The following is a 25,377-nucleotide window of genomic DNA, read 5'->3' on the forward strand; positions in this document are numbered from 1 at the left end:
TCATTCTCTCAGATAGTACCCCACCCACCAGCCATCAGGTGAGGATGTTGAGATCTGGAAACTACCTGGTTTACTGTCCCTGGGGGTGTGGCTGAACTCTCTGCCAAGAATCCTGAGTATCGATTGCTTAGATACGCCCACCTGGAGCCTGGTTGAGCTTCAGAGTGCACGTTAGGCCAGCAGCTCCTTTCCCCTGACGATACAACTGAATCAAGCAGGTGTCAGGTTTTACAGTGGAGAAGCACAGGGGCACACCTGTCCTTGGTGGGCAGACTGAGCGGACAGCTCCCACTAGCAGATGCCTGGTCCTGCACATTGGTTTTCCCCTTAATCTGAGCAATCTACTGTGGATATGGGCAATATGGCCCTTGTGCATCTATGAAAAACTTGCAGCAGAAAGTCGGAAAAAGTCTAAGTGCTTAGTAACTGTGACCTGCTGCTACTATCATCACCATTATCATTATCATCACTACCATCATCATCACCATCACCATCCTCCTCCTCCTCCTCATCACTGTGATTTGTGATGATGTCCTCGCATTTAGCACAACCCTTGGCATCAACAATGACATTGATGACTTTTAATAGAAGAGGAGAGTACTACCCGCTGTCCTCTCTGCCTCCTGGGACTGGCGAGGCAAAGGCTTGCCCTCTTCCTCCTTGAAATATGTGTTTCCAAGTAAACCTATTCCTTAGCAATATTTCTAGATACATCTTCAGTCCCTCTTCCTCTTTTCCGCCTGGCAGCCCCAATCCCTCTCTTGCTCATCACCCTGCTTGATTTTCTTTATTACACATATGACTCCCTGAAATCCCCCCTTTTTATTTACTTATTGGGATATTTTTGTCTCTCCCTCCCTCCCTGGCCTGCACATCCACTCACTGTGACTAGGACAGTGGTCGGCAAAGTCATTAGTCAACAGAGACAAATATCAACAGTACAACGACTGAAATTTCTTTTGAGAGCCAAAGTTTTTAAACTTAAACTATATAGGTAGGTACATTGTTATTAACTTAATTAGGGTACTCCTAAGGCTTAGGAAGAGCCACGCTCAAGGGGCCAAAGAGCCGCATGTGGCTCCCGAGCCGCTGTTTGCTGACCATGGGACTAGGACATTAGGCCCTCCTTGTCTATCTTATCTACAGCAGCATCTTAACGCCCAGGACTTTGCCTAGAGGTGAACTGACAATGAATGTTGAACAAATGAATCAACACAGTAACCCCCACTGAGTACCCCTCCACTCCACACACCGACCCCACCCCCTCCCTCGGGTCCGTTACCTCTCGGATCCTCTTCTGCCACTCCTCGGTGAATTCAGGAGAGCTGGTGTTCACCTGGCTCGCATTGAGTGTCCACTCGGGACACTTCCAGGTGGGAAGGGAGAACATGGCCAGGGAGGGAGCCACAAAAGCAAACGTCCCTCCTTGGAGAATGGGCAGCCTGGAGGAGGGGAGAACACAGTCACCCACAGTTCTTTAGCACTGGTCTGCCACTGCCCAACGGGGGCCTCTTAATCCCAAGTCCTAGGCAGGGTTAGAGGCAACATACGCCTGCTGTCCTCCCTATACAGGGAGTTCCTGCCAAGCCTCGCGCAGACCCATGAGCCCTGCCAAACTTCGGGCAGGTAGGAGAGGTGGGGCGGGGAAGGACAAGCAGACCTAACCCCCATCTTATGCCGGGAGCAGAGCGTCGGGCTCTGGGAAATAATTTGGAGACAGCACAGAGCTCAGCACACACGCTTAGTGGGTGCCATTGTCTACCCGGTCCCAGCAGATCTTCCCCAGACCCCGGGACCAAAGCACAGCTCACACCACAACCTCTCCCACCAACAAGAGAGGCACAGCCTAACATCTCTGTTGCAAGATTCCCTCGTGTCTTCAAAAATGAACCTCAATCCCAGACCTCCACCTTCAGGCTCCTTTCATCACGTGGACAGAATGGGTTTGAGGTCAATAATCAGGGCGTGCTCCCTGCTCAGACCTTCTCCCTCCTGGTCGGCCTGTCACTCTGGCTGCTGTGAGGATTTCCAGCAGTGCCTCTCGGACTGCGCTTCGAGGAGCACACAGCCTGAGGGTCAACCTCCAACAATCCTCTCACCAGGTCACAGCCTATCAAGGCTAGCCTAGTCTGCCCACCCTGGACAATCGAATTCAGAGGGGGGGGTTGGAGCAAGGAACCCCAGTACTTGGTCACATTTAACACTGTGGCACACCCAGTCCAGATGCTTTTTTTAACATGAGAGGGGTGGGGGTTTTTTAAAAAATATATTTTTCATTGATTTCAGAGAGGAAAGGAGAGGGAGAGATAGAAACATCAATGAGAGTCATCGATCATTGATCAGCTGCCTCCTGCATGCTCCTTACTGGTGATCGAGCCTGCAACCCAGGCATGTGCCCTGTCCGGGAATCGAACCCATGACCTCCTGGTTCATAGGTCGACGTTCAACCACCGAGCTACACCAGCCGGGCTAGAGGGGTAGTTTTGAATTCAGGATTTTACTAGGATATCTTGAAGAATTATTCTGGAGAAGGACTGGACACATTTTATGAAATGAAAATGTAGTTTATGAAAGATCTTCGCTGTTTAAGTGGCCTTTGTATCCTGGTTGCACGCTCGAATCAGCAAGGCCCGGTTCAGACGAGGCAGTGGGCTGTCTAGGAGTGGGCCCAGGCATGGGGAGGGCAGAAGCCCTGGGTCATCTTAATGTGCAACTGATCTAGATTTATAAACTACCCATAAGGCTCCAGAGGAGAATGGAATATACTGAACACAGGGCAGGAATGTGCAGGTGGTGATAGGGGTATCTGTGAATAACTTTTTAAAATTCGCCGAAACCGGTTTGGCTCAGTGGATAGAGCGTCGGCCTGCGGACTGAAAGGTCCCAGGTTCGATTCCGGTCAAGGGCATGTACCTGGGTTGCGGGCACATCCCCAGTAGGAGATGTGCAGGAGGCAGCCGATCGATGTTTCTCTCTCATCGATGTTTCTGACTCTCTATCTCTCTCCCTTCCTCTCTGTAAAAAAATCAATAAAATATATTTAAAATTTAACAACCACGAATCTAAGTACATTTTCATAGTTAATTTCATTTCTACCATAATGGCAACCCGTTTTTAAAATTTGCCTGTGAGTATGATTCACTACTCTTCTACACGCATTTTCTGATTTTAATGCCTGACTTGGAAACTATACACTGCTGCTTTAACAACATTTCAGAGCAAGGAGAGCCCCTTGGAACATATCCACGTGGCCTTGTCATGTTACAGATGGGGAAAGGGCCCGAGGCCACGGACTTAACCAGGAGCTCTCGAGCCTCCTCACCCATCGTCACGGCCCTATGACACTGTAATCAGGGCACGGAGTAGACCAGGGATGGCGAGCCTTTTGAGCTCGGCGTGTCAGCATTTTGAAAAACCCTAACTTAACTCTGGTGCTGTGTCACATATAGACATTTTTTTGATATTTGCAACCATAGTAAAACAGACTTATATTTTTGATATTTATTTTATATATTTAAATGCCATTTAACAAAGAAAAATCAGCCAAAAAAATGAGTTCGCGTGTCACCTCTGGCACGCGTGTCATAGGTTCGCCATCACTGGAGTAGACCAAAGGCGAGTGTGAACCTGGTTCTACCTTATCAGTGGCATGACCTAGCCTGTTGCCCAGCTGCTGCAAGCCTCGGTGTCCTCTCTGATAAAATAAAGAGAAGGAGGAAGGCCACGGCGGGGGGGCTGCCTTCCCTGCTTGCTGCCCGAATCCAAAGTAGAACTTCAAGGAGTCAGAGAATTCTACGTTCAAGTCTGGCCTTCCAGTTCGTGTGCTGGTTCTTTAAGAGAAACATCCAGATAAGAGGATTGGCACCTACGTTATTTAAGAGTCTGTAAGCTTGGTTTATAACCCTGTGGTGTTTAAACAGGGAGTGTGTGGGTCTTGCCAGTATTAGGGGCAGAAACAAGTGATGGCTAAAAAGTCCTGGTGGCATTTGAGTCCCTGGTTCAATACATTCCTGATGCGTGATGTACTCTGCCTTTCTCTTTGCTTGATCTTTTAAGTTAATAACAAATAGATTTTTGTCTGAGCTAATCTGAACTCATGTAAGTGTTGGAGCTAGGACGTGAGCCCAGGCTCTGACTGCTAGCCCTGTGCTCCCTCTGTCACGCCCCACCAGCTTCCTAACCACCTTTCTGGCTGCAATCCAGGCACATGTTGCCAATACTTTGGCAGGTGAAAGTCAGAATCCACAGGGAGAAGATGTACCTACCTGACTCCAAAAAACACTTGCAGGAGAGTGCAGATGCCGGAGATGAAGAACATGGTGCTGATGAGGTAGCTCTGGGTGAGGGGGTCGTGCTGCAGACACAGGCCCTTGGCCAGGATGAGCGGCACTGCCACGAGTCCCCCCAGGGCAGTGATGAAGTGCTGTGGGCAGAGCAGAGAGAATAGACAGGCACTGCATGCGGTGGATGCCTGCTCCACCTTCGTTCTGACTTCTAGGCCAGAGGCGAGAGCTCCACCTCTAGTCTCAGAGGAATCTGGTCCTGAGTGACAGACAGGCAGAGATCCGGGCGAGCAGTGGGACCCAGAGAAGGCCTCGCAGCAAGAAGCAGGAAACGAGTCCAAAGATCTAGAGTTGAAGGGCAGGACGCTGGTGCCAGACACTGATACCCTGTGTAAGAAATCAAGGCAGGAACACAGCACAGGAGGACATACCAGGAACCAAGGAGGGAGCTTTAAGAACAAGGCAGGAGAACCAAGATAGGTAAACGCCGGTACCCACTGCCTCCCACAACCACATCAAAATTACAATTAAAATACTGAACAACCATCAGTCAGAGCCGCCTGAAAGCTGGCTGAATGGGAGTCCTACACTTAGAGGAGTAAAGAAGAAAGCACACTGAGACTGGTCGGAGGGGCGGAGGTGCAGATGGGCTGGTCTGACACCCACATGCGCTGTTTTATCAACCGGGAGGCATATCGGCTGCAGAGGCCTCCTGTGAGGAGCAAGGGGTCCCAGCCCCACAGCAGACCCCCAGCCCAGGGTTTCAGAGCTGAGAAGAGAAGTTCCCGTAACTTCGGACTAAAAACCAGCGGGGATTGTGGCTGAGTGACACAGAGGCTGCTGACCAGGTGTTTCTCTTAAAGGGCTAGCACACGAACTTACTCAGACTCCATCTATCTGAGCTCTAGTGCCAGGCGGCTTTGGGGGACCCAGGGACATATGGGGAGGAACTGGATTGTCTGGCATCAGGGCAGGAACTTGGGGGCGGCTTTCTCCCAGACAGAGGTGCTGTGGGGGTCATTGTTCTGGTGCTGGAACCTCTCCCATCCTAGGCTGCCTTACAGCCATATCTGAGTCCCCATTAGCCTGGTTCATACTGTTCACTCCACCTGGTGATTCCCTGAGACTTGCCCCACCCAATTTGCAGCCCCACCCACTCTGTTTGCGGAGGCTTTTCCATTTGAATGGCCTGTCCTAGCTCAGGCTTCAGGCTTTCCTAAAATCTCTCAAACAAGCAGCAGCTGGCAGCAGTGTGCCCCCAACCTATCAATAAAAGGCACAAGACCTGGCACTAGCACCAGCCTGCCTTGCTTCATGCCTGGGCACTTTCAAGCCCAATACAAGTAGCAGCCACCTGCAGACCTCTCTGTAGCTCCCACCAGGTAGCCCCAGGCAGTGGCTGACTTTGCACCTCCTCAGAGGCCCTAGAGCCAGTGCACCCAGTGGTCAGCATCAGACCACACCAGATTACAACTCTACATATCCACAAGTGACACACTCAAGGGGCAAACTCAGTGAGCACTAAAGCCCCACTGAAGCAAGTCCTGCTCCATAGGGGTGTCTCCTGCACAGCAGTTCTTCCACTGTAATCACAGCTGGTCCTCACTGCCAATTGGCCTGGAGGTCAATTCCTCCCAGTGATGCTAACAGCAATCAAGGATCAACTACAACACGACAGTACATATAGCCCACATAGGGGCACATCTAGAGTAGCCAGCTCAGGTGATTGAAGAGGCTGAGCCACTGGGCTCTACAGGACACCTACTACACTCTACCAATTCCAGGAGACATAGCAGTTCTACCTAATACATATAAACAAATACAGAGAAGCAGCCAAAATGCAGAGACAAAGAAACATGTCGAAATGAAAGAAATGGAAGCAAGCAAACTACTGGATACAGAGTTCAAAACAATGGTTACAAGGTTGCTCAAGGATCTTAATGAGAGCTTCAAGGGAGTTAGTGAGACTTTCAAGGATCTTAGTGAGAATGTCAAAGACATGAAAAAGGACCAGTCAGAAATTAAGCATACACTAACTGAAATAAAGAATAATTTATAGGGAGTCTTTAGTAGAATAGAGGATTCTGAGAATCAAATCAACAATTTGGAATATGAGGAAGAAAAAACACCCAATCAGAAGAGCAAAAAGAAAAAATAATCCAGAAATATGAAGATAGTGTAAGGAGCCTCTGAGACAACATTTGCATTATGGGGGAGCCAGAAGGAGAAGAGAGAGAGCAAGAAATTAAAAACCTATTTGAATAAATAGTGACGGAAAACGTCCCCTACCTGGTGAAAAAAATAGACTTATAAGTCCAGGAATCACAGAGAGTCCCAAACAAGAGGAACCCAAAGAAGCCCACACCAAGACACATCATACTTAAAATGCCAAGGGTTAAAGACAAAGAGAGAATCTTAAAAACAACAAGAGAAAAGCCGTTAGTTACCTATAAGGGAGCGCCCATACGACTGTCAGCTAATTTTGCAAAAGGAGGAGGAGGAGGAGGAGAAGGAGGAGGAGGAGGAGGAGGAGGAGGAGGAGACAATAAAATGTAAATAAATACATATCTATCAACAATTAAAATCTAAAAATCAAAATAAACAAACAAGAATTCGAATGAACAAAATAAACTGGTGGATAAAATAGAATCAGAGGCATGGAAACATGGAACTGACTGACGATTCTCAGAGGGAAGGGGGAGGGAGGCAGGGAGAGATTAGCCAAAGAATTTATATGCATATATGCATTACTTATGGACACAGACAATAGGGGGTGAAGGCTTGTGGCAGGACGGGAACTGGGTGGAGGAGAGCAATGGCGGAAAAAAGAGGGACATATGTAATACTGTCAACAATAAAGATTTAAAAGAAATAAAAATAAAATATATTTCCTCTAAAAAAAAGAACAAGAACAAGGTGAGAGGCTCATTATGAAAACAAGGCACAAGGTAGGGGCAAGACCATTGACCAGGAAAACCTGAACACATTCTCCAGAATAGATCCTATGTTGAGTCAAAAAACAGCCATATCAAATTTAAGAAGATTGAAATCATGCCCGGCCAGTGTGGCTCAGTGGTTGAGTGTCAACCCATGAATCAACCCATGGTCAGGGTTTGATTCCTGGTCAGGGCACATACCCGGATTTCAGGTTCGATCCTCAGAGCGGGTGTGTAAAAGGCAGGCGATCAATGATTCTCTCTTATTATTGATGTTTCTATCCCTCTCTCCCTCTTCTTTCCTCTCTCTGAAATAAATTAAAAAATATTTTTAAAAGAAGAAGATTGAAATCATACCTCAAAGGAACTAGAAAAAGAACAAACTCATCCCAAAATTAGCAGAAGGAAGGAAATAACAAAAAACAGAGCAAAAATAAAGAGTCCAAAAGAGCAATAGTAAAGATCAACAAAACTAAGAGGTGTATTTTTTAAAAGAAAACAAACCATTAGCTAGACTAAGAAAAAAAAGAGACAATACAAAGAAATAAAATCAGAAATGAAAGAGGAGCCATTACAACTGATAAAATAGAGACACAAAGTACTGTAAGACACAAATTGGATAAATTCATAGAAACATACAACTTACCAAGACTGAGTCATGAAGAAATAGAAAACCTGAACAGACTGCTAACAAATGAGAAGTTTGAATCAGTAAACTTCCAACAAAGAAAAGCCCAGAACCAAATGGTTTTACTAGTGAATTCTACCAAACATTTAAAGAAGAATTAACACCAATCCTTCTCTTCCAAAAAATTGAAGAAGAGGAAACACTCCCAAACTCATTTTATGAGGCCAGAATATATATAACCTGATACACCAAAGCCAGATAAAGATACTATAAGAAAAGAAAATCATAGGTCAATATCCTTATGAACATAGATGCAAAAATTCTCAACAAAATACTAGCAAACGGAATTCAACAGTACATTAAAAAAAAAATACATCATGACCAAGTGGGATTTATTCCTGGGATGCAAGGATGGTTCAACATACACAAATCAATAAATATGATACACTATATTAATAAAATAAAGGCTAAAATCATATGATCATTTCAATAGATGCAATAAAAGCATTTTATAAAATTCAACATCCTTTCATGATAATATACCTAAATTAACCATTTTGTTGGCTTATGATATTTTAAAAACAGTATGACAGCCCTAGCTGGTTTGGCTCATTGGATAGAGCATTGGCCTGTGGACTGCATGGTCCCAGGTTCAATTCTGGTCAAGGGCACCCACCTCGGTTGCAGGCTCCCCACCATGGTCGGGGTGTGCGGGAGGCAACCTATCAATGTGTCTCTCACATGGTATTCTTTCTGTCTCTCCCTCTTCCTTCCACTCTCTCTAAAAATCAATGGGGAAAAAAATGTCCTCAGGCGAGGATTAAAAAACAAAACAGTATGACATTTACTCTTCTTATTTCATAGAAAAACACAAAGAAGCAAACAAAAATGTATATCCCATCCCCAATATGCCACATGGAGTTTGTAAAAATTAAAAGAAACACATATATGAGATTAGAAAATCCATGCAATCAAAAGTTACAAAATAAAAAGTGAAAGTTGAAAGCTACAGTTAAATATCTCTGTTAGTTTCTTATGAATCCTTCAAAGCATACAAAACTACTACAGATACTTATTTCTATCATCCTCTTTATCACACTGTGCGCAGTTATTTACTTTGCTCTTTTCACTTAATATATCTAGGAGGACATTCCCTAACCTCAGGGTAAATACATATTTCTCTTTCAACAGCTGCATAAAAACGTCATTTGTTAGATTATGTCACAAATTATTTAACTGGTTTCCTATGATGGACATTTCGTGTGCTTATTGTGTGATTTTGGTCTTACTATTACCAATAATGCTGTAAGTACATCTTTGTGTTTATCTTAACGAGTGTAATAAGCATATCCTTAGAGAAATTCTGACGTCTCGGGGCCTGGGTTAAAGGGTATATGCGTATTACGTTTTCATAGAAATCACCAAATTGTCATCTAGAAAGGTTGTACCAAAGAACATCCCAACAAAAGCGCTTGCTTTTCAGAATTTCCCAGGCATTGGTTATCACGCTTTTTAGTTGTTGCCAATCAAATAAATTAAAAGTAGTATCTTTACAAACAACAACAAAAACACACCACAACCTCCCAGCCATTGTCTTTAGAGAAAGAGACTCCTCCTTAGTTCCCTCCCCAACCCCGAAACTCCTGGAGAGAAAGAGGGCCCAAGAAGCCCGAGTTCCCTGGGAGGACAACTACAAGGAAGACAAGCATATCCACAACTCAGGTGCGGATCTTGACTAATTGCACCTGGGTGCCTACTGCTGTGGCTTTGGAGGCAGAGCCTCTTCGGACCCAGTGCTCGCTGGGTGGCATTACCTGGATCCCCAAGATGATGCAGAGATACCACGGTGGGATGTCCAGGATGCCATAGGCCAGGTCGCTGCTGCTGGGACTCCGGTGCTGGCCATCTTTCTTCCTGCCTTGGCCATCATCATAGAAGGTGAGCACGCCGTCACCCTTCTGCTGGGAACAAGACAAGGGCACACCTGGGTCTTTCCAGAGGAATCAAGTGGGCTTCCTGATTTCAACCATACAGATGGGTGGCTTCCAGAGGCCAGAGGCACGAGACAGGGGTAACTGTTGGCCAGCTGGGGATTTCTAGGTCCAAACTCAAAAGGCCAAGGGCTTTCTGTATTGCACCTCGCAGCAGGGCCTCCATGCGAAGTCTGGGGCCATGCAAAAGGAGTGGATGCCGAGCCAAAGCCCCGGCAGAGAAGCAGCTTTGTGCAGGAAGGGACGGGGTCCATGCCAAGGTCAGAACGTGGGCATGTTTTTCTCCCAACCAGTCAGGAAAGTGGGGATCCTGGTCCCGGAATGGTGTAGCTGCCCCCAGGCCATGTGTTGACGTCTGCCAAAGCCCTCATCACAGCACGTTTATTATAATGAGCGGTTTCCTCGTGCATCTCTTCTGCTGGGCTGTGAGGTCCTAGAATGCATCGATTGTGCCCTTGGCCTCCCACGTGCGCCTGTGATTGAGCTCACAGGGCTGCGGAGGGTGCAGTTGTGTGTGTTCCACCAGCGAGCTCACCTCACACCCTCTCCCAGGACCTCTCAGAATTCTCAAGGTGATGGAGAAGGAAACATGGGGGGAACTGTTGGTTCTGGACCTTCTTGTCTTTTTTCCTATTGAGAGACAATGACTCAAAGACTGTTCTCAACATGATGCCCTCTGAATAGGCTGTCTCCATATCAACTAGGACCATGTAAAGCAAAGGTTCTCAACCTGTGGGTCGCGACCCCTTTGGGGGTCGAATGACCCTTTCACAGGGGTCGCCTAAGACCATCGGAAAACACATATATAATTACATTACGATTCATAACAGTAGCAAAATTACAGTTATGAAGTAGCAACGAAAATAATTTTATGGTTGGGGGTCACCACAACATGAGGAACTGTATTAAAGGGTCGCGGCATTAGGAAGTTTGAGAACCACTGATCTAAAGGTTATGGCAACCACTTCTACATGTGCTTTAAAACAATGCCTGGGAAACTGACCCTGCATGAGGTTCCAAATAAGAAAAACTTTTAGAACATGGAGCTGGGGCGGGGGCGGGGGTGGGGGTGGGGGGGGCGGGGAGGAGGGGGGGGGGAGGGAAGGGGAGGAATGTGTCTCCCTTGAGAGCAGCTGGTTCTTTCTGTCTAAGAAGAGTATGTGACTCTCTGAAGCCCATGAGTCGTGGCTGGAAAGCACAGAGCCCAGTCAATATATGACTTTTGTTGTTAACTACCTCACAGCACTTATGGAAGGGATGGGGCCAACAAGCAACAAGACAAATACAGGTGTGCCTGAAGATTCCTGTGCATCCGAGAGGGATCATTAGCGCACTGAAGACCCGCACGGAAACCAGTGATATTCCAGAGACATTGGAGAGCAGGGCTTCTCCAATGGAGGTGGAAGATCCCAATATGGGGAGTACCTTTATCCCTGGAGAACCCCCTGCCGGGGCGAAGGCTGTGCATGTGACTCACACAACCGCCGGAAAAAGCTTGGGAACCCCTTTTCGGAGGGAGAATGGATTCTTAATGGAGCGACCCCTGCTGGTGAGCACTGGTATGAGAAGAGGGGCCACACCTCTTTGGGGTGGAGCTGAGTTTTCCAACTCAGCACATGGGCTGTCATTTCACCGAAAGAAGCATTCTGGTGCGGCTTGCCATTGTGCGGTGCTTCCCAGTGCACAGGGAGCTTCCGAGCAGCCTCTCGTTTGATTCTCACCCTCATCTTACCACTCCCCGGTTCACAGGTGAGGAAACGGAGGCTCAGGGAGGCTGGTCCGAGACCCCATTGTGAATGGGAGAAGGGCACCCTCCCCTTGGCGTCGAGGGCCGTTCCTGCAGGCGTCTCCCTTGTGCAGAGAGGGAGGGACAGCCCTCCAGCTCCCTGGGGCAGAGCCAGAGGAGCCGGGTGCAGGGGCAGCTGCCGTGGAAAGGGGGTGGTCTCGGGGGAAGACGGGTAACTTTCTGACTCCATCCATACACACAGCCTCCCATCCCGCACTCCACCCTCCAGGCTCATTTCCTACCACTCCCATTCACCTGGCTGTAGCCAATGGGACTGCCCAGGTCTCTCCAAATGAGGCCTCCGTTATCCTGCACCCAAGGGCTCAAAGTCTCCTCCTCCATCACCTCTCCCCATGCCCCACCCTGTGTGAGTTTCCTGCCTCGGACTCCTGGCGCCTTGTGTCTCCCTGTCCTGTAATTAACCGTTTTCTCCCCTAAAGTAGAAATAGTTCTGTGTACCCTGCTTTCCCCTAGTTAGACCATAAGCTTACAAGGTCGGGAAGCTATCTTCCCGTGTGTATAGCCCTAGAAGTTTCTCGCAGAGCAACATACTAGTACAAGTGAAAACCACACGCATCCCAAAACAGCGCCTTCTCTCATGTGGGTGCTGAAGTTGAGGCTTTGAGGAAAATGAAGAGAAGACAGGCCACTCAAAGGAGACGGATACGTGCCCGGGCCCCTCCACACGCCCACTGGCCCAGGTAACCCCAAAATGTGGCCAACATCACAGCCTTCAGAAAAGGGAGTCTTCTCTGACTTAAGGTTTATTTTGTTTCCGGTTTCTTTGCGGAGGGGTGGGTGGGCTTCCATGACGTAGCAGTAGAAATTATTCTGGGGAGAAGAAAGGAGCGTTCTCTCAGGTGCCCCCACGATTTTCTAGAAGGGGGGCCAGGGCCTCTTGACCAGAGGCTGCCCAGCATGAGCAGGCGCTGGCAGACGGGCTCCAGGAGACAGCGCCGAGAGCCCAGCCCAGATCCGAGTCCTGCAGACACTTGGCTGGGCCTCACCCGGGCTGCAGCCCTGGCCCGGCATGCAGGGAGGGGCTCCTGCGCGGTGGGCAGTGGCCAGAGCCGAGTCCCCCCTGATAGGTTCCGGCGGCCAAAATAGGTTGCAGAGGTGGTAGGGACAGGGCTCAGCGGTTACCCTGACTTCACTTCTCTGGGCCTCGGTTCCCCGCTTGTAAAATGGGGACAGAGAGCTTGCTCCATGGGCCCCAAAGGAACCAAATAAAGTATATAAAGTGCCTGGGGCATTTTGGCGGTTCAGGAAATATCAGGTCTCTCTCTCTCTCTCTCTCTCTCTCTCTCTCTCTCTCTCTCTCTCTCTCTCTCTCCTTCCCTTTCCTTTAGCTTTGCTTCAGAAAGGATTTCTGATAAAAGGAATCATAACCTGAGAAACCTGGAGAACAAACATTTAGATCCAACAGAGTTGACCTGTGAGTAAAGGTAAAGCTGAGAATTTCCCACCTCTTCCTCCCTTTGTAATTTATTCACAGAGGTCAGCACTGTCTTCCTCCCTTTGTGATTCCTTCACAGAGGTCAGCACTGTCTTTGTCCCTTTGTGATTCATTCACAGAGGTCAGCGCTATCTTTGCTCCTGGGGACGGTGAGGTGCCAGCACAGCTGCCACCCTTGTCTAACAGTCGCAGATCTTTAGCTCCTAAGCCATCGCTCAGTCCTTCGCACTGATGATGAATCAGGCATTGGGGCCCCATGCTGGGCCCCACCAGGGCTCCTCTGTCTTTGCAGCCCACTCTCCGCCCCCCTCTCCCTCTCTCCCCAGAACTCACCGAGGGGTCCGGGTGCTCACGGCTGGTGATGGCAGGGTTCATGGCAACTCGGGGTCTTCTCCTGTGGGTGTCCTCGCAGGATAGAGAAGAACTGAAGCCTCTCTACTAGAGAAAGGTTAACTTCTCAAAGCCTGCTGAAATAACGAGGAGAAAGACAGGCATCCGGCTGGCTCTGGGGAGGGTGGGGCCTCCAAGCCCCGCCCGCTGATGGACAAGGGACTCCCCAACCCCACTCATCCCGCCCCCAGTCCTCTCCCTCTCTGGTCACTGCAGGGGACCAAGGTGCATTCTGCTGTAGCCAGCGTTCACCCTTTGACAGGTTAGGGCAATTACAGCGAGGTTAATGACCCCCTTAACACAAGGAAACAAGTCAGAGCACAGCCCCTCGGGGTGTGGCAGGAGCGCACTTTCCAGAAGCAGGGATGGGAGGTGAGCGGGTGAGTGAGGGTGAGGCTCTGGGCTGAAGCCAGAGACTTCAGTTTTCTAAAGCTGGTTCTAGTGACTAGTTGAGCTGGAATGCAAACATTGCAAACATCGCCCCGTGGGCCTGGCCCCTGAGGTGCATTCATGAAGTCATTAATGAGGAAAAGGGTATTACCGTTGACCTGGGAGCAGCTGCCAACGCTCCTTGTTGGGGCAAAGCTTCAAGCGAGAGCCTGAGGAGAAATGACTTCAGTCCTTGGGTGACTGTCTCTGTATCAGCCAGGAAATGTCTAATGACCCACCTTCTGGGAAGAGAAATTCAGGAGGGTGTCGTTGCTCTTATTCCGGACAGGGTACTTGGAAGGCTCTATAAAAAACTCTTGATAAAGCCCACTCTGTGAAGTTCATAGTTACTCAGGATGATGGAATGTTCTGGAATGGGCGACACTGAGCCTCAAGATTCTGGAAGCACATAGCAGTATGCACACGGACGTCAGTGGGAGCTGGTCCAAGAGCAAGCCCTGAAAAACACAACAATGAGACTAGATGTGTCATGTGGTAGGAGACAGGCCTGATCTGGGCTGTGACAGAAAGCAAAGGTCAGAAGAGAGGCAAAGGTCACAAAGTAGCTGACCTCCACGGAACACATTACCACCGACACTACACTCTGTTTTATATGATCGTGTTTTATGTTCACCACAGACCAGCATTCACATCCTTCTTTCACGGATTGAGAAATTCAGGGCTGGATGGGTTGAGTGTTTGCCCAAGGTTATAGCAAACACTGGAACTGAAATTCAAATCCAGACTATCAGGTTCCACAGCCCTCGGGGGTCAAGGAGATGCCAGATGGCGATGTGCAGGCCGTGCGGGTCTGAAGATGGGCAGGCTGAGGCTCAGGGAAGATGTTGGCCACGGAGGAGGTCCCCCACCCTGTCCCTGGATGAAAACACTGATCCTCTACAAATGGCACCCAGGGGCCCCAAGTTCACCTCAGAAGTGAAGGTCAGACTGAGCTTCGGGGGGTGGGGGGGGGCACAGCTCTGCGTCTGTTGGGCTCCCCCAAACACACTAAATGGGCAGTTCCCTGAGCTGGACAGTTATGCGGTGAGGACAGAGAGCAGGTACCCATGTTCAATGGAGCGGCCCAGGCTTTGTCACCACAGGAGGCCTGGCCGGTGTGGGCCGGAGGGGATCCGCCCCCACTGCCCACCACAGCCCCACCCTCGCAGACCTGTGGGCACGGGCAGAGTTGGGTTCACACTGGACATCTCTTCTCCGTGTTATACCTTTGGGGCAACATGGAAGAAGGGACTTTACAGAGACTCTGCCCTGCCCGCACTGCAAGTCCTGCCTTGCCTGGCTTTGCCCTCCCTGCGGCTTGTCTAGGCGCACAGTTCAACTCCTCTGAGCGGGAGGTAAAATGGTGTGGGTTAGCGGCCCAACGGAGGCAAAGCAGAAAGATGGTGTCCTGTTACCACTTCATTTGATTGCCTGTACACTGTTTCAGAACTTTCTTCATTCTTCATCTTCAAGTCCTCGCTCTCTTCAGGGCCTGGCACGTGGTTCCTTGTACAAGTCCTGTCTGCATCCACCCTTTGGCTTGTGGTCACTGCTACTGTCCATGGGTCCCCACCTTCCTCAGCTGCTCAGACAAGGAGCTAAGCTTTCCTTCCCTCAGAAGTCACTGCTGCAGTCTTTGCTTCCTCCACTCATTGGCCTGGCTTGCCTCCTGCCAACATCTCGCATCCGAAAGCCACTGTGGTACCCCACAACTCTCCCACAGCTTCAGCCGCCCAGCTGGCGGCCTCGACTTCCCTCCCCAGCTGGAATCATCCTTGATTTACAACTTCATGGTCTGAATAATCCCCATACACACAGCAGCTTGAGGTTCACCGCACACCCCCAGCACCTTCACAGGTGATTATTTATGACCCTTGTGCTACGGAATGAGTTACGGAAATCTAGTTCTACTAATTAGCAACGGGAGGAATTTGTTTTAAGAATATGGGTTCTCTCTGGGAACTCATGATCTTTCCTCAAATACACAAAGGAGCTAAAACTCTTCCATTACATTTCCCCACAAAAGCTCCCAACCCAAATTTGAGGCAGTTGCTCAGCCTCCCCCCCCATCCCACCCCCACGGAGCTTTGGGAGAAGAAAGGCACCCGGACTCTTAGTTTACAATGCTGATGGCCCCACTGGAGGCACCATCTTTGCATGCGAAGTAGGCTAAGCAGGAAGGCTCGGCCTGGGCCTTTGGGCATTGAGGTCGGGTAAATTGGCAGTTGGCTATTGTAGGAGGGAACATGCCAAGAGACAGTCATGGGGCAAATCACACTTGACAAGAGCAAAGGAGGCCAACAGGGTTTCCAAAGAGCAGGTCCAATGAAACTGTAGGTGCTGCTCTTGGTATTGCCTTTCAAATCCATTTAGCCTTCTCTCATTTTCCTCTTTTTTATTTTTTAAATATATTTTTATTGATTTCAGAGAGGAAGGGAGAAGGGAGAGAGACAGAAACATCAGTGATGAGAGAGAATCATTGAGCGGCTGCCTCCTGCACGCCCCCTACTGGGGATTGAGCCTGCAACCCAGGCATGGGCCCTGGCCAGGAATTGAACCGTGATCTCCTGGTTCAGAGGTCGATGCTCTACCACTGAGCCATACCAACCGGGCCTCTCATTTTCCTCTTGAAAACCATCCTGATCTACAGCAACCAGGCATGTCCTTCAGGCAAGGTTTCCTCTGTCCTGTGGCTGCCCTGCATGGGGCTGGGGGCACAGCTGGAGTACTGCAAACCCCTGGCCATGGCCTTGGGTTAGCGGTGGGCATGGAGCCCAGCTAGAGCCATGAGATGCAAGGAGACTTCTCCTTGGACTTGGGAGTGAGGTATTCCCTCTTTTTCATTGACCTTGAGCCTGGAGGTTGTTGCTCTGCAGCTGCTGGCAGCCACTCAATGACTACCTAGAGCCTGAGAAGGAAGCCAGCCTGGAACACAGAGCCGAGAGGGAGAGAAGCTGGGTCCCAGTCCATATATCATGCCATCCACCTTTGCTAGTAAGTGCTCTTTTGGGCTTAAACCAATTTGATTTGGGTTTTCTATCATTTGCAACCAAAATATACCAGTCCACAAACTTACACTTTTATCTACAATCCCAGACCAGTATAGAATGATTTACATAATATTTGCTGATTTTTTACCCTTCACTAACAATGACTGTTAAATTCCAAAAGCATTCAGATAACTTAAACATCAATTCTAATGCTAACGACCTCAATCTAATTTTCCATGATATATGGATTTGTCTAAAATGTGGCAAAAACAACCCAAGAGAGGCCCTGGGAATCGATTTAAAGGCCACTTGTTCCTAAGAGGCTTCACTCAAATAAATACCTGATTTCATATCTGGAGGGGCGAGAAACCAACATTAGCCACGGAGGGCGGGCTTTTCTACATCTTTATTGAGCCCTGACCTATTTCATCACAAATTGGAGTTGTAGGATTGTAGGTTTGGTTCTGCAAAATTGTTTACTTCCAATTTTGATAAGTGCAGCTTCGGAAAGCTGCCTCAAGTGGTCTGTGGCTCCTGATTTATGACTTCACGGTCTAAACAGCCTCCATATTCACACTTAATTGAATTTCAGTTGATAAAACAGAGGTTGGCCAGCTCATAGACTCAACCTGGCCCACTGCCTATTTGTGTGAATAGAGTTTTACGGGAATAGATCCACGCCCACTGGTCCACATGGTCTCCAGAGCTGCTTTTGTGTCACCCGGTTGAATAGCTGTGTCAGGCCCACAGGCCTAAAATAATTTATTACTGGCCGTTTTACAGAAGGAGTTTGCTCACTCCTGTTCTAGAATGCCAGTCCGGAAACTCATGCTTAAGAAAAACGTATCACTTTTCATTTTTTCATTGCACAACGTAGGTATGATTTTAAATAAAAACAAAGTATAACTAAACTTTTTTTTTTTTTTTACCCAAGTTTCTCCTCTCCAATTGCTACCAGTCTGTGCTTTTCTCTTACAGAGCTCCACATAGTACAAGCCTCTGGGTTCGGGCTGGCGTGCACAGGCATGCTTCCGGGGCTGTTTAACGGGAATTTGCCATTAATCATCTTGTTTCTCTGCTCTTGTGTAACCAACTGCTTCTGCTAACCCTTCAGCTTGTCTCTGAGTCTTGGTGCTCAAGCCCTTCTGTGGGACAAGCAGGGACCGAGGAAGAGTACCCAGGGTGGTGCCAGGAGCCAGGGCTGGGCACCTGGGTGGGATGAAACTGGCCTGAGGGCTGGGGAGGAGGGCGGAACCAAGGCCTGAAACCAGCGTGTGGAGAGTAGGGTTGAAAACCATTTCTCTAACACAATCAGGCAGGCTCCAAATTTGGAAAACAAGTTGCCCTAATTTCACAGCTGCTCCGAGCGTGGTGCCCTGCAGCCAGCTGGGTGTCTTCCAGATTCTGGCTCTTCCTCGTGGCACTCCGTGGAGGGTGGCCCTTCCGCAGGCCGGACCCTCCCTGCTCCTGCGTGTCCTCCTCACTGCAGTGTGGGCACTGACTCCTCTTTGTGAATCCGCCGAGAGGTGGGGAAGCCTGGGCCAGAGACCTTTTAGATCTGGGCCATTGACTGAATGTTCGTGTCCCCCAGGATTCATTCATAGGGTAAATCCTAAAGCCAACGTGATGGTATGTGGAGGTGGGGCCCTGGGGAGTAATAAAGGTGGAGCCCTCTTAATGGAATGAATGCCCTTATCAAATAGGCCTCACAGAGCTCCCTCGCCCTTTCTGCCACGTGAGGACACGGCAAAGAGGCGGCTGTCTACGAACCAGGAAGCAGGTCCTCGCCAGTCCCTGCCACCCAGCCTATGGCATTTTTAATTTAACAGCCCAAACAGACTAAGGCAATCTGGCATGTGCGGAATTCCCTTGTGATTGGCTTTATAAGAAGAGAGTGGTGGTTTTGGCCTGCGGCCTTTCCTCTGCTCAATGCCTCTCAGGAGGAGTTTGACCTAAATACTTTTGGCAAGCAGTGCCCGTCCTCTCTCCAGGCGCTCCGGGAGGGTGAGTAGCATTGGGGCTTGTGCGACACATTGAAGATGCTTCCCCTGAGGAGCACACAGGGGACCCTCATGGGTGGTGCTGCCCAGCTCTGCCCATCACCCACGTGTCCTCAGTCCTGTGCTGAATGCCAGGCTGGCAAGGTGTTCAAGCCAACTTCAGGGCCCATTCATGTCACCATCCTTTCCTCCCCCGACCCCCCACCCATTTTCTTTTCTCTTAAATATGTCTTTATTGATTTCAGAGAGAGGAAGGGAAGGGAGAGAAACATCAATGATGAGAGCGAATCATTGATCAGCTGCCTCTGCACAGCCCCTACCGGCAATGCAGCCTGCAACCCGGGCAGGTGACTTGGGGAATCGCACCGTGGCCTCTGGGTTCATGGGTGGATGTTCAACCACCGATGCTCCCCCCTTTTTTTGCCTCTGCTTTCTTGCAGAGAAATTTTCTGACTAGGAAGTAGAATTTTAGATTTGGAGAGCTGGAAGGAACTACAGAAGAAACTAATGTCCAGAGAAGAAGGGAACCTGTTGGTTCATGTGCCTCATCTCAGTGAATGACACCAACATCCCCAGACACTCAAGCCAGAGCTTGGTCCACCATACTCAATTCTTCCCAAGTCCTGCTAACGTCACCTCCTAAGTATATCACATGCACGCCCAATTCTCTCTCGTGGTGACAAATACAATAACTTCATCTAAGCCACCTTCTTTGCTTCTCTTTTAATTCGACATCAGCTTCCTTATGAATTTATGCACAGCAGTCTGGATAAACTCTCTTTTTTTAAAAAAAAAAAATGAGATGATTTGTCAGTTACAACTTGTTACTTTACAACCTAATAGTTTAGATTACAACCTGTTCATTTACAGTGCTACCAAAAGTTCAAAGCTTAAAGGGAAATGGCTCTTTTCTTTTTAATATACTTTTATTGATTTCAGAGAGGAAAGGAGATAGATAGATAGAGAGAGAGAGAGAGAGAGAGAGAGAGAAATCAATGAACTTATGAACAATAATAGATACAGAGGCAGAGCTGCCTCAAATTGATTGTCAAACTGCAGCAGGAAGGCCAGGGAAGGTTGGGAGGCAGGAAGGAGCGGGGTAAGAGATCCACCGAAGGACCTGTATGCATGCATATAAGCATAACCAATGGACATAAGACACGGGGGATGGGGAGGCCAGGGGATTGTCAAGGGCGGGGGGAAAAAAGGACACATATGTAATACCCTTTGTAATACTTTAAGCAATAAAACAATTTTTTAAAAAAAAAGGAAAAAAAGAAAAAGAAAAATTAATGATGAGAGAGAATCATTGATCAGCTGCCTCCTGTATGCCCCACACTAGGGATTGAGCCTGCAACTCAGGCATTTGCCCTGACCTGGAATCAAACCATGACTTCCTGGTTCATAGGTTGACACTCAACCACTGAGCCACGCTGGCTGGGCAATAAACTTTTTTTTAAAATTTTATTTCATAAACTAGAGGCATGGTGCATGAAATTCGTGCACTGGGGGAGGGGGGGGTTCTCAGCCCAGCCTGCACCCTCTCCAATCTGGGACCCCTCAGGGGATGTCCAACTGCTGGTTCAAACATCTGAACATCCCTCTCACAATCCAGGACTGCTGGCTCCCAACCGCTCACCTGCCTGCCTGCCTTATTGCCCCTAACCACTTCTGCCTGCCAGCCTGATCACCCCCTAACCACTCCCCTGCCAGCCCAATTGCCCCCAACTGCCCTCCCCTGCAGGCCTGATCACCCCTAACTGCCCTCCCCTGCTGACCATCTTGTGGTGGCCATCTTGTGACTACATGGGGGCGGCCATCTTTGTGTGAGGGTGTGATGGTCAATTTGCATATTACATATTTATTATATAGGATGTAAATTTTCCAGTACTCAATTCAATGAAATATCCTTAAAGGCTATAATACACTATTCTGTTTTGTATTGACATTCTTTTTTGTTGTTGCTAATCCTCACCCAAGGATATTTTTTCCATTGATTTTTTTTTAGAGAGAGTAGAAGGGAGGGAGAGGAAGAGAGAGAGAGAGAGAGAGAGAGAGAGAAAGAGAGAGAGAGAGGAGAGAGAGAAACATCTATATGAGAGAGACACCGATTGGTTGCTTCCCATAAGTGCCCTGGCAGGGATGGGGGATTGAACCTGCAACCCAGGTACATGCTCTTAACAGGAATCGAACCCGTGTCCCTTTGGGGTGAAGGCTGACACTCCAACCACGGAGCCACACCAGCCAGGGCTGGATAAACTCTTGAAACATACATCTAGTTGTGTCATTCCCCTTTTAGAACTCGCCTCACTGACCTGCACCTTGAGGAGACAGTAAAACCGGTCCTTAGCAAGGCCTACGACGATCTTCAGCACTGGCTCTTCGGAGCCCCTTGCTCACCACTCCCCATTGCTCAGGGCCTGGCACGCAAGAGGCCTTCCCTGAATAGCAGCTGGACTCAGATTATCCACATTTATTCAGCTCGTCTCAGTCGTTACCTTGTGACTCTGAACTCTTGGGCCAGGTCTTTATGCAAAAAGAGGTGGACTTCAAACCCCCCTTCCTCTGTCTGAGACCCTGGCTGTAAAACAGCAGGAGTCTGGAAGCAGGGGCGGGTCCGATTTCCTCCAGGAGCCCAGGATGGCAGTCCCTCACTGGGCAGACCCCAAGACCGGGGCGCCGCAGGGGGAGGCACAGGGCCGGCTTTTCTCTAAAACTTTAGAAATGCCATCTCCATTCCAGAGGGTGGCACAATCCTTTAGAAAGGGGCATAACTTAGCTGAGGTCTTTGGCCTCCTTGTGCCCGGGGTTTTGCTTTCATCAGGCCTGGCGAGGCCAACAGCGCAGGACCTGGCTGCCACCGAGAAGCTCGTGTGTGGACCACACTGAGGACAGCCACTTCCTCCTCACCTTCTCCAGCCTCCCGCGCTCCCCGCCCGCACCAGCGTCAGGAAGGCCCTCATCGTCTCTACCTGACTCCTCCTGGCTGGGACTCTCCCCTCATGACTCCCAGACAGCAACGTTGACCCAGACGCAGACATTGTCAATAACTCACATTCCAGGCTGAACTGAAGCCAACCACTGACTCAGAGCCAGCCACTGAGCTCCGGCTCACCGGCGGTGGAGGGTCGGCCACTGACGTTAATAGGAGAATGCACAGGCTTTGGAACTGTCTGCTGATGTGGAGTCAACCCCCCCCCCCCAGCTTTGGGGGGGGGCAGCCACAGCAAGTGTCACTGGTGGCTATTCGGAAGAGCCTGTGACTGGCGCCCCAGCACCTCCGGGGAGTGACGAATGCATCTCAACGCTTGTGTAAAACGAGGCAGTCTCCACTGGCTGTGACCGTTACTCTGCTTACACAACTTTCTCAGAAGACTCTGAGCTTCTGCCCAAGCCTCAGTGACATGCTGGGCGTGTGAATAATTGGAAAGGGCCAGTGAGCCGCAGGATATACGGGCTGAGGAGCAACGCAATGGAGACCATTGTCCACAGACGGAGGAGGCCCATTTCTTAACTGTGTCCCATTTAATATGGGATCAATCAAGGTTCATTTCAAAGGAAAAACAAGAAAAAGATAGTTTGAAGGGTTTCCAGGAGGAGGCAGCACAGCTGGCCACACAGGGCAGGGCCACACAGGGAAGCACGGATCAGCCAGATCAGCTGGGAGGAAGGGGTGAGGGGAAAGCCTGCACAAAAGCTTTCATTGTGACGTCTGCAGGGAGGATGGCGAGGCAGGGTAAGTGGCTGGACAGGGTTAGCACTGGCTGGCTTGAAGAGTTCTGGCAGGCTCTGGGGCACAGGGCTGTCCTGATTTGTCTGGTGCCTGGCCCTGGGATGACTGGGGCAGGGAACTACTGGTTTGGCCAGATTCGGGGTGGGGTGTGCGAGGGGGGTGAGGGGAGGCTCTGGATTGGTTGGTTTGCATATGAAAGCCACGCTCACAGGGGAGTCCTTTGCTACCTCTGCTGCCCTGGGAGCGGCAGTTTGTCCCTGGTCCTGGAGCCCCAAATGCCAGAGCATCAAGAAAATAAGAGCATCAAAATACCAACGGCATATCTCACAGGCCTAGAACGAACTCTCCAAAAATTCATCTGGAATAAAAAACGACCCCGAATAGCTGCAGTGATCCTGAGAAAGAACAAAATAGGTGGGATCTCAATACCAGATATCAAGCTGTATTACAAAGCCACTGTTCTCAAAACTGCCTGGTACTGGCACAAGAACAGACATATAGATCAATGGAATAGAATAGAGAGCCCAGAAATCGGCCCGAACCAATATGCTCAATTAATATTTGACAAAGGAGGCAAGAACATACAATGGGGCCAAGATAGTCTCTTCAATAAATGGTGTTGGGAAAATTGGACAGATACATGCAAGAAAATGAAACTAGACCACCAACTTACACCATACACAAAAATGAACTCAAAATGGATAAAGGACTTAAATGTACGATGGGAAACCATAAAAATACTAGAAGAATCCAAAGGCAACAAAATCTCAGATATATGCCGAAGCAATTTCTTCACCGATACAGCTCCTAGGGCATTGGAAACTGAAGAGAAAATAAACAAATGGGACTACATCAAAATAAAAAGCTTCTGCACAGCAAAAGAAACCATCAACAAAACAACAAGAAAGCCCACTGCATGGGAGAACATATTTGCCAATGTTATCACCGATAAGGGTTTAATCTCCAACATTTATAGGGAACTCATACAACTTAACAAAAGGAAGATAAACAATCCAATCAAAAAATGGGCAAAGGACCTAAATAGACACCTTTCAAAAGAGGACATTCAGAAAGCCAAGAGACATATGAAAACATGCTCAAAGTCACTAATCATCCGAGAAATGCAAATCAAAACAACAATGAGGTATCATCTCATACCTGTCAGAATGGCTATCATCAACAAATCAACAAACAACAAGTGCTGGAGAGGATGTGGAGAAGAAGGAACACTCGTGCACTGCTGGTGGGAATGCAGACTGGTGCAGCCACTATGGAAGACAGTATGGAGTTTCCTCAAAAAACTAAAAATGGAACTCCCATTTGACCCCGCTTCTAGGAATATATCCCAAGAAAACAGAAACACCAATCAGAAAGGATATATGCACCCCTATGTTCATAGCAGCACAATTCACCATAGCTAAGATCTGGAAACAGCCTAAGTGCCCATCAGCAGATGAATGGATTAGAAAACTGTGGTACATCTACACGATGGAATACTATGCTGCTATAAAAAAGAAGGAACTCTTACCATTTGCAACGGCATGGATGGAACTGGAGAGCATTATGCTAAGTGAAATAAGCCAGTCAATGAAGGAAAAATACCACATGATCTCACTCACTCATGGATAATAAAGACCATTATAAACTTATGAACAAAAATGATACAGAGGCAGAGCAGCCTCGAACAGACTGTCAAACTACAGCGGGAAGGCCAGGGAAGGTTGGGGGCAGGAGGGGAGGTTAAGAGATCAACCAAAGAAAAAAAAGAAAAGAAAATAAGAACATCGACTGAAGGATCCTGGGTTCGATTCCTGTCAAGGGTTCCCAGAGTGGTCGTTGGTCTGGGACCACATTTCAAGCTAACTCCTGGAGGCTTCGTGACAGTTCTGAGCGTGGGGATAGCCACCGTTTAATGCTTTGCTGCATTCAAACAACGGGCATAGGATTCAGGAGAGGATGGGGTCTGGGCTTCCCTGAGGGAGGGATGGCTAGTGAAGCATGTGGCTGCCACTTCTGAGACAGGAGGGAAGAGAGACCTGAGCTGCAGCTCTGTTAGGAGGTTCTTACTGCAAAGAGCCTGGCCTGGGTCCGGGCTTAATCCCACGCTTCTGCGTGTGACTTGGTCATTGAATGCAAGACAATTACTTCCGATTCCCAAGGCTTCTGAGGCTCCACGTCCACTCACAGAGTGTATGACTTGAGCCTGAAATTGAACACGCCTGCCCCAAACACCTGCAGCTGAGCCTAGGATTACGATGCCTTTAGATTTCTATCTGGCTTTTTGATTTCTAAGTGGGCCACCATTTCAAGTTCATCCTTCTCCCTCTACTCCCACCCTCCAAACACATACCCACAGCACCCACCCAAGGCCCTCTGGCCGGTGCACTCACTTTATCAGACTGTCTTAGAAGAAGTATGTTCTGCTGGCAGCCCAAGGCTCTCAGACCCCACCTTAGGAGGAGTTCTGAGCCATTCTTAACGGGTTGGTCCAGGGAGAGGAAGTCGCTCAGAGGACACCCCCTGCAGATGTCTCAGGACGTCAGACACAGGGCAGATAAAGGTCCAGACCCTGTAGCTTTCACGATCCTGGGAAACAAAACCAAAACCCAGATAAGAGATTAGCAGGAGGAGGGTGTATGAACTGGTGCTGGTGTGTCCACCACTGTTTCCTGGCACAGAGTTAGGCGAGTTGCCACCCCCCCCCCCCCCGCCCCCCGACTTGGGCCTGGCCAGGGGAAGATCAAACATCTGTCTT

The 25,377-nt window shown here is 48.9% G+C and overlaps 1 protein-coding gene and 1 long non-coding RNA gene across 7 annotated transcripts in view; one reads left to right on the forward strand and one right to left on the reverse strand.

Annotated features, from left to right (window-relative positions):
* LOC132242784 (solute carrier family 23 member 1-like) overlaps nt 1–13,545 on the reverse strand; it is a 37,601-nt gene extending 24,056 nt beyond the window's left edge. For 5 of the 6 annotated variants that reach the window (XM_059711860.1, XM_059711859.1, XM_059711861.1 and 2 more), the window contains exons 1-4: nt 13,414–13,538; nt 9,662–9,808; nt 4,266–4,423; nt 1,283–1,442 (exon numbers count right to left, since the gene is read on the reverse strand). In XM_059711860.1, the coding sequence (XP_059567843.1) occupies nt 1,283–1,442; nt 4,266–4,423; nt 9,662–9,808; nt 13,414–13,455 (507 nt within the window). In that variant the 5' untranslated portion in view covers nt 13,456–13,538. Of the gene's footprint in view, nt 1–1,282; nt 1,443–4,265; nt 4,424–9,661; nt 9,809–13,413 lie in introns of all 6 variants that reach the window. The other variant, XM_059711857.1, reaches the window with a different exon arrangement.
* On the forward strand, nt 11,479–19,851 carry LOC132242789 (uncharacterized). The gene is made up of 4 exons (XR_009454706.1): nt 11,479–13,121; nt 13,162–14,841; nt 16,776–18,893; nt 19,330–19,851. It is a non-coding gene; the product is annotated as an uncharacterized LOC132242789 (long non-coding RNA).
* Nucleotides 19,852–25,377: the final 5,526 nt, after the last annotated feature.

Source organism: Myotis daubentonii, chromosome 10, assembly GCF_963259705.1.
Source record: "Myotis daubentonii chromosome 10, mMyoDau2.1, whole genome shotgun sequence".
Classification (NCBI taxonomy): domain Eukaryota; kingdom Metazoa; phylum Chordata; class Mammalia; order Chiroptera; family Vespertilionidae; genus Myotis; species Myotis daubentonii.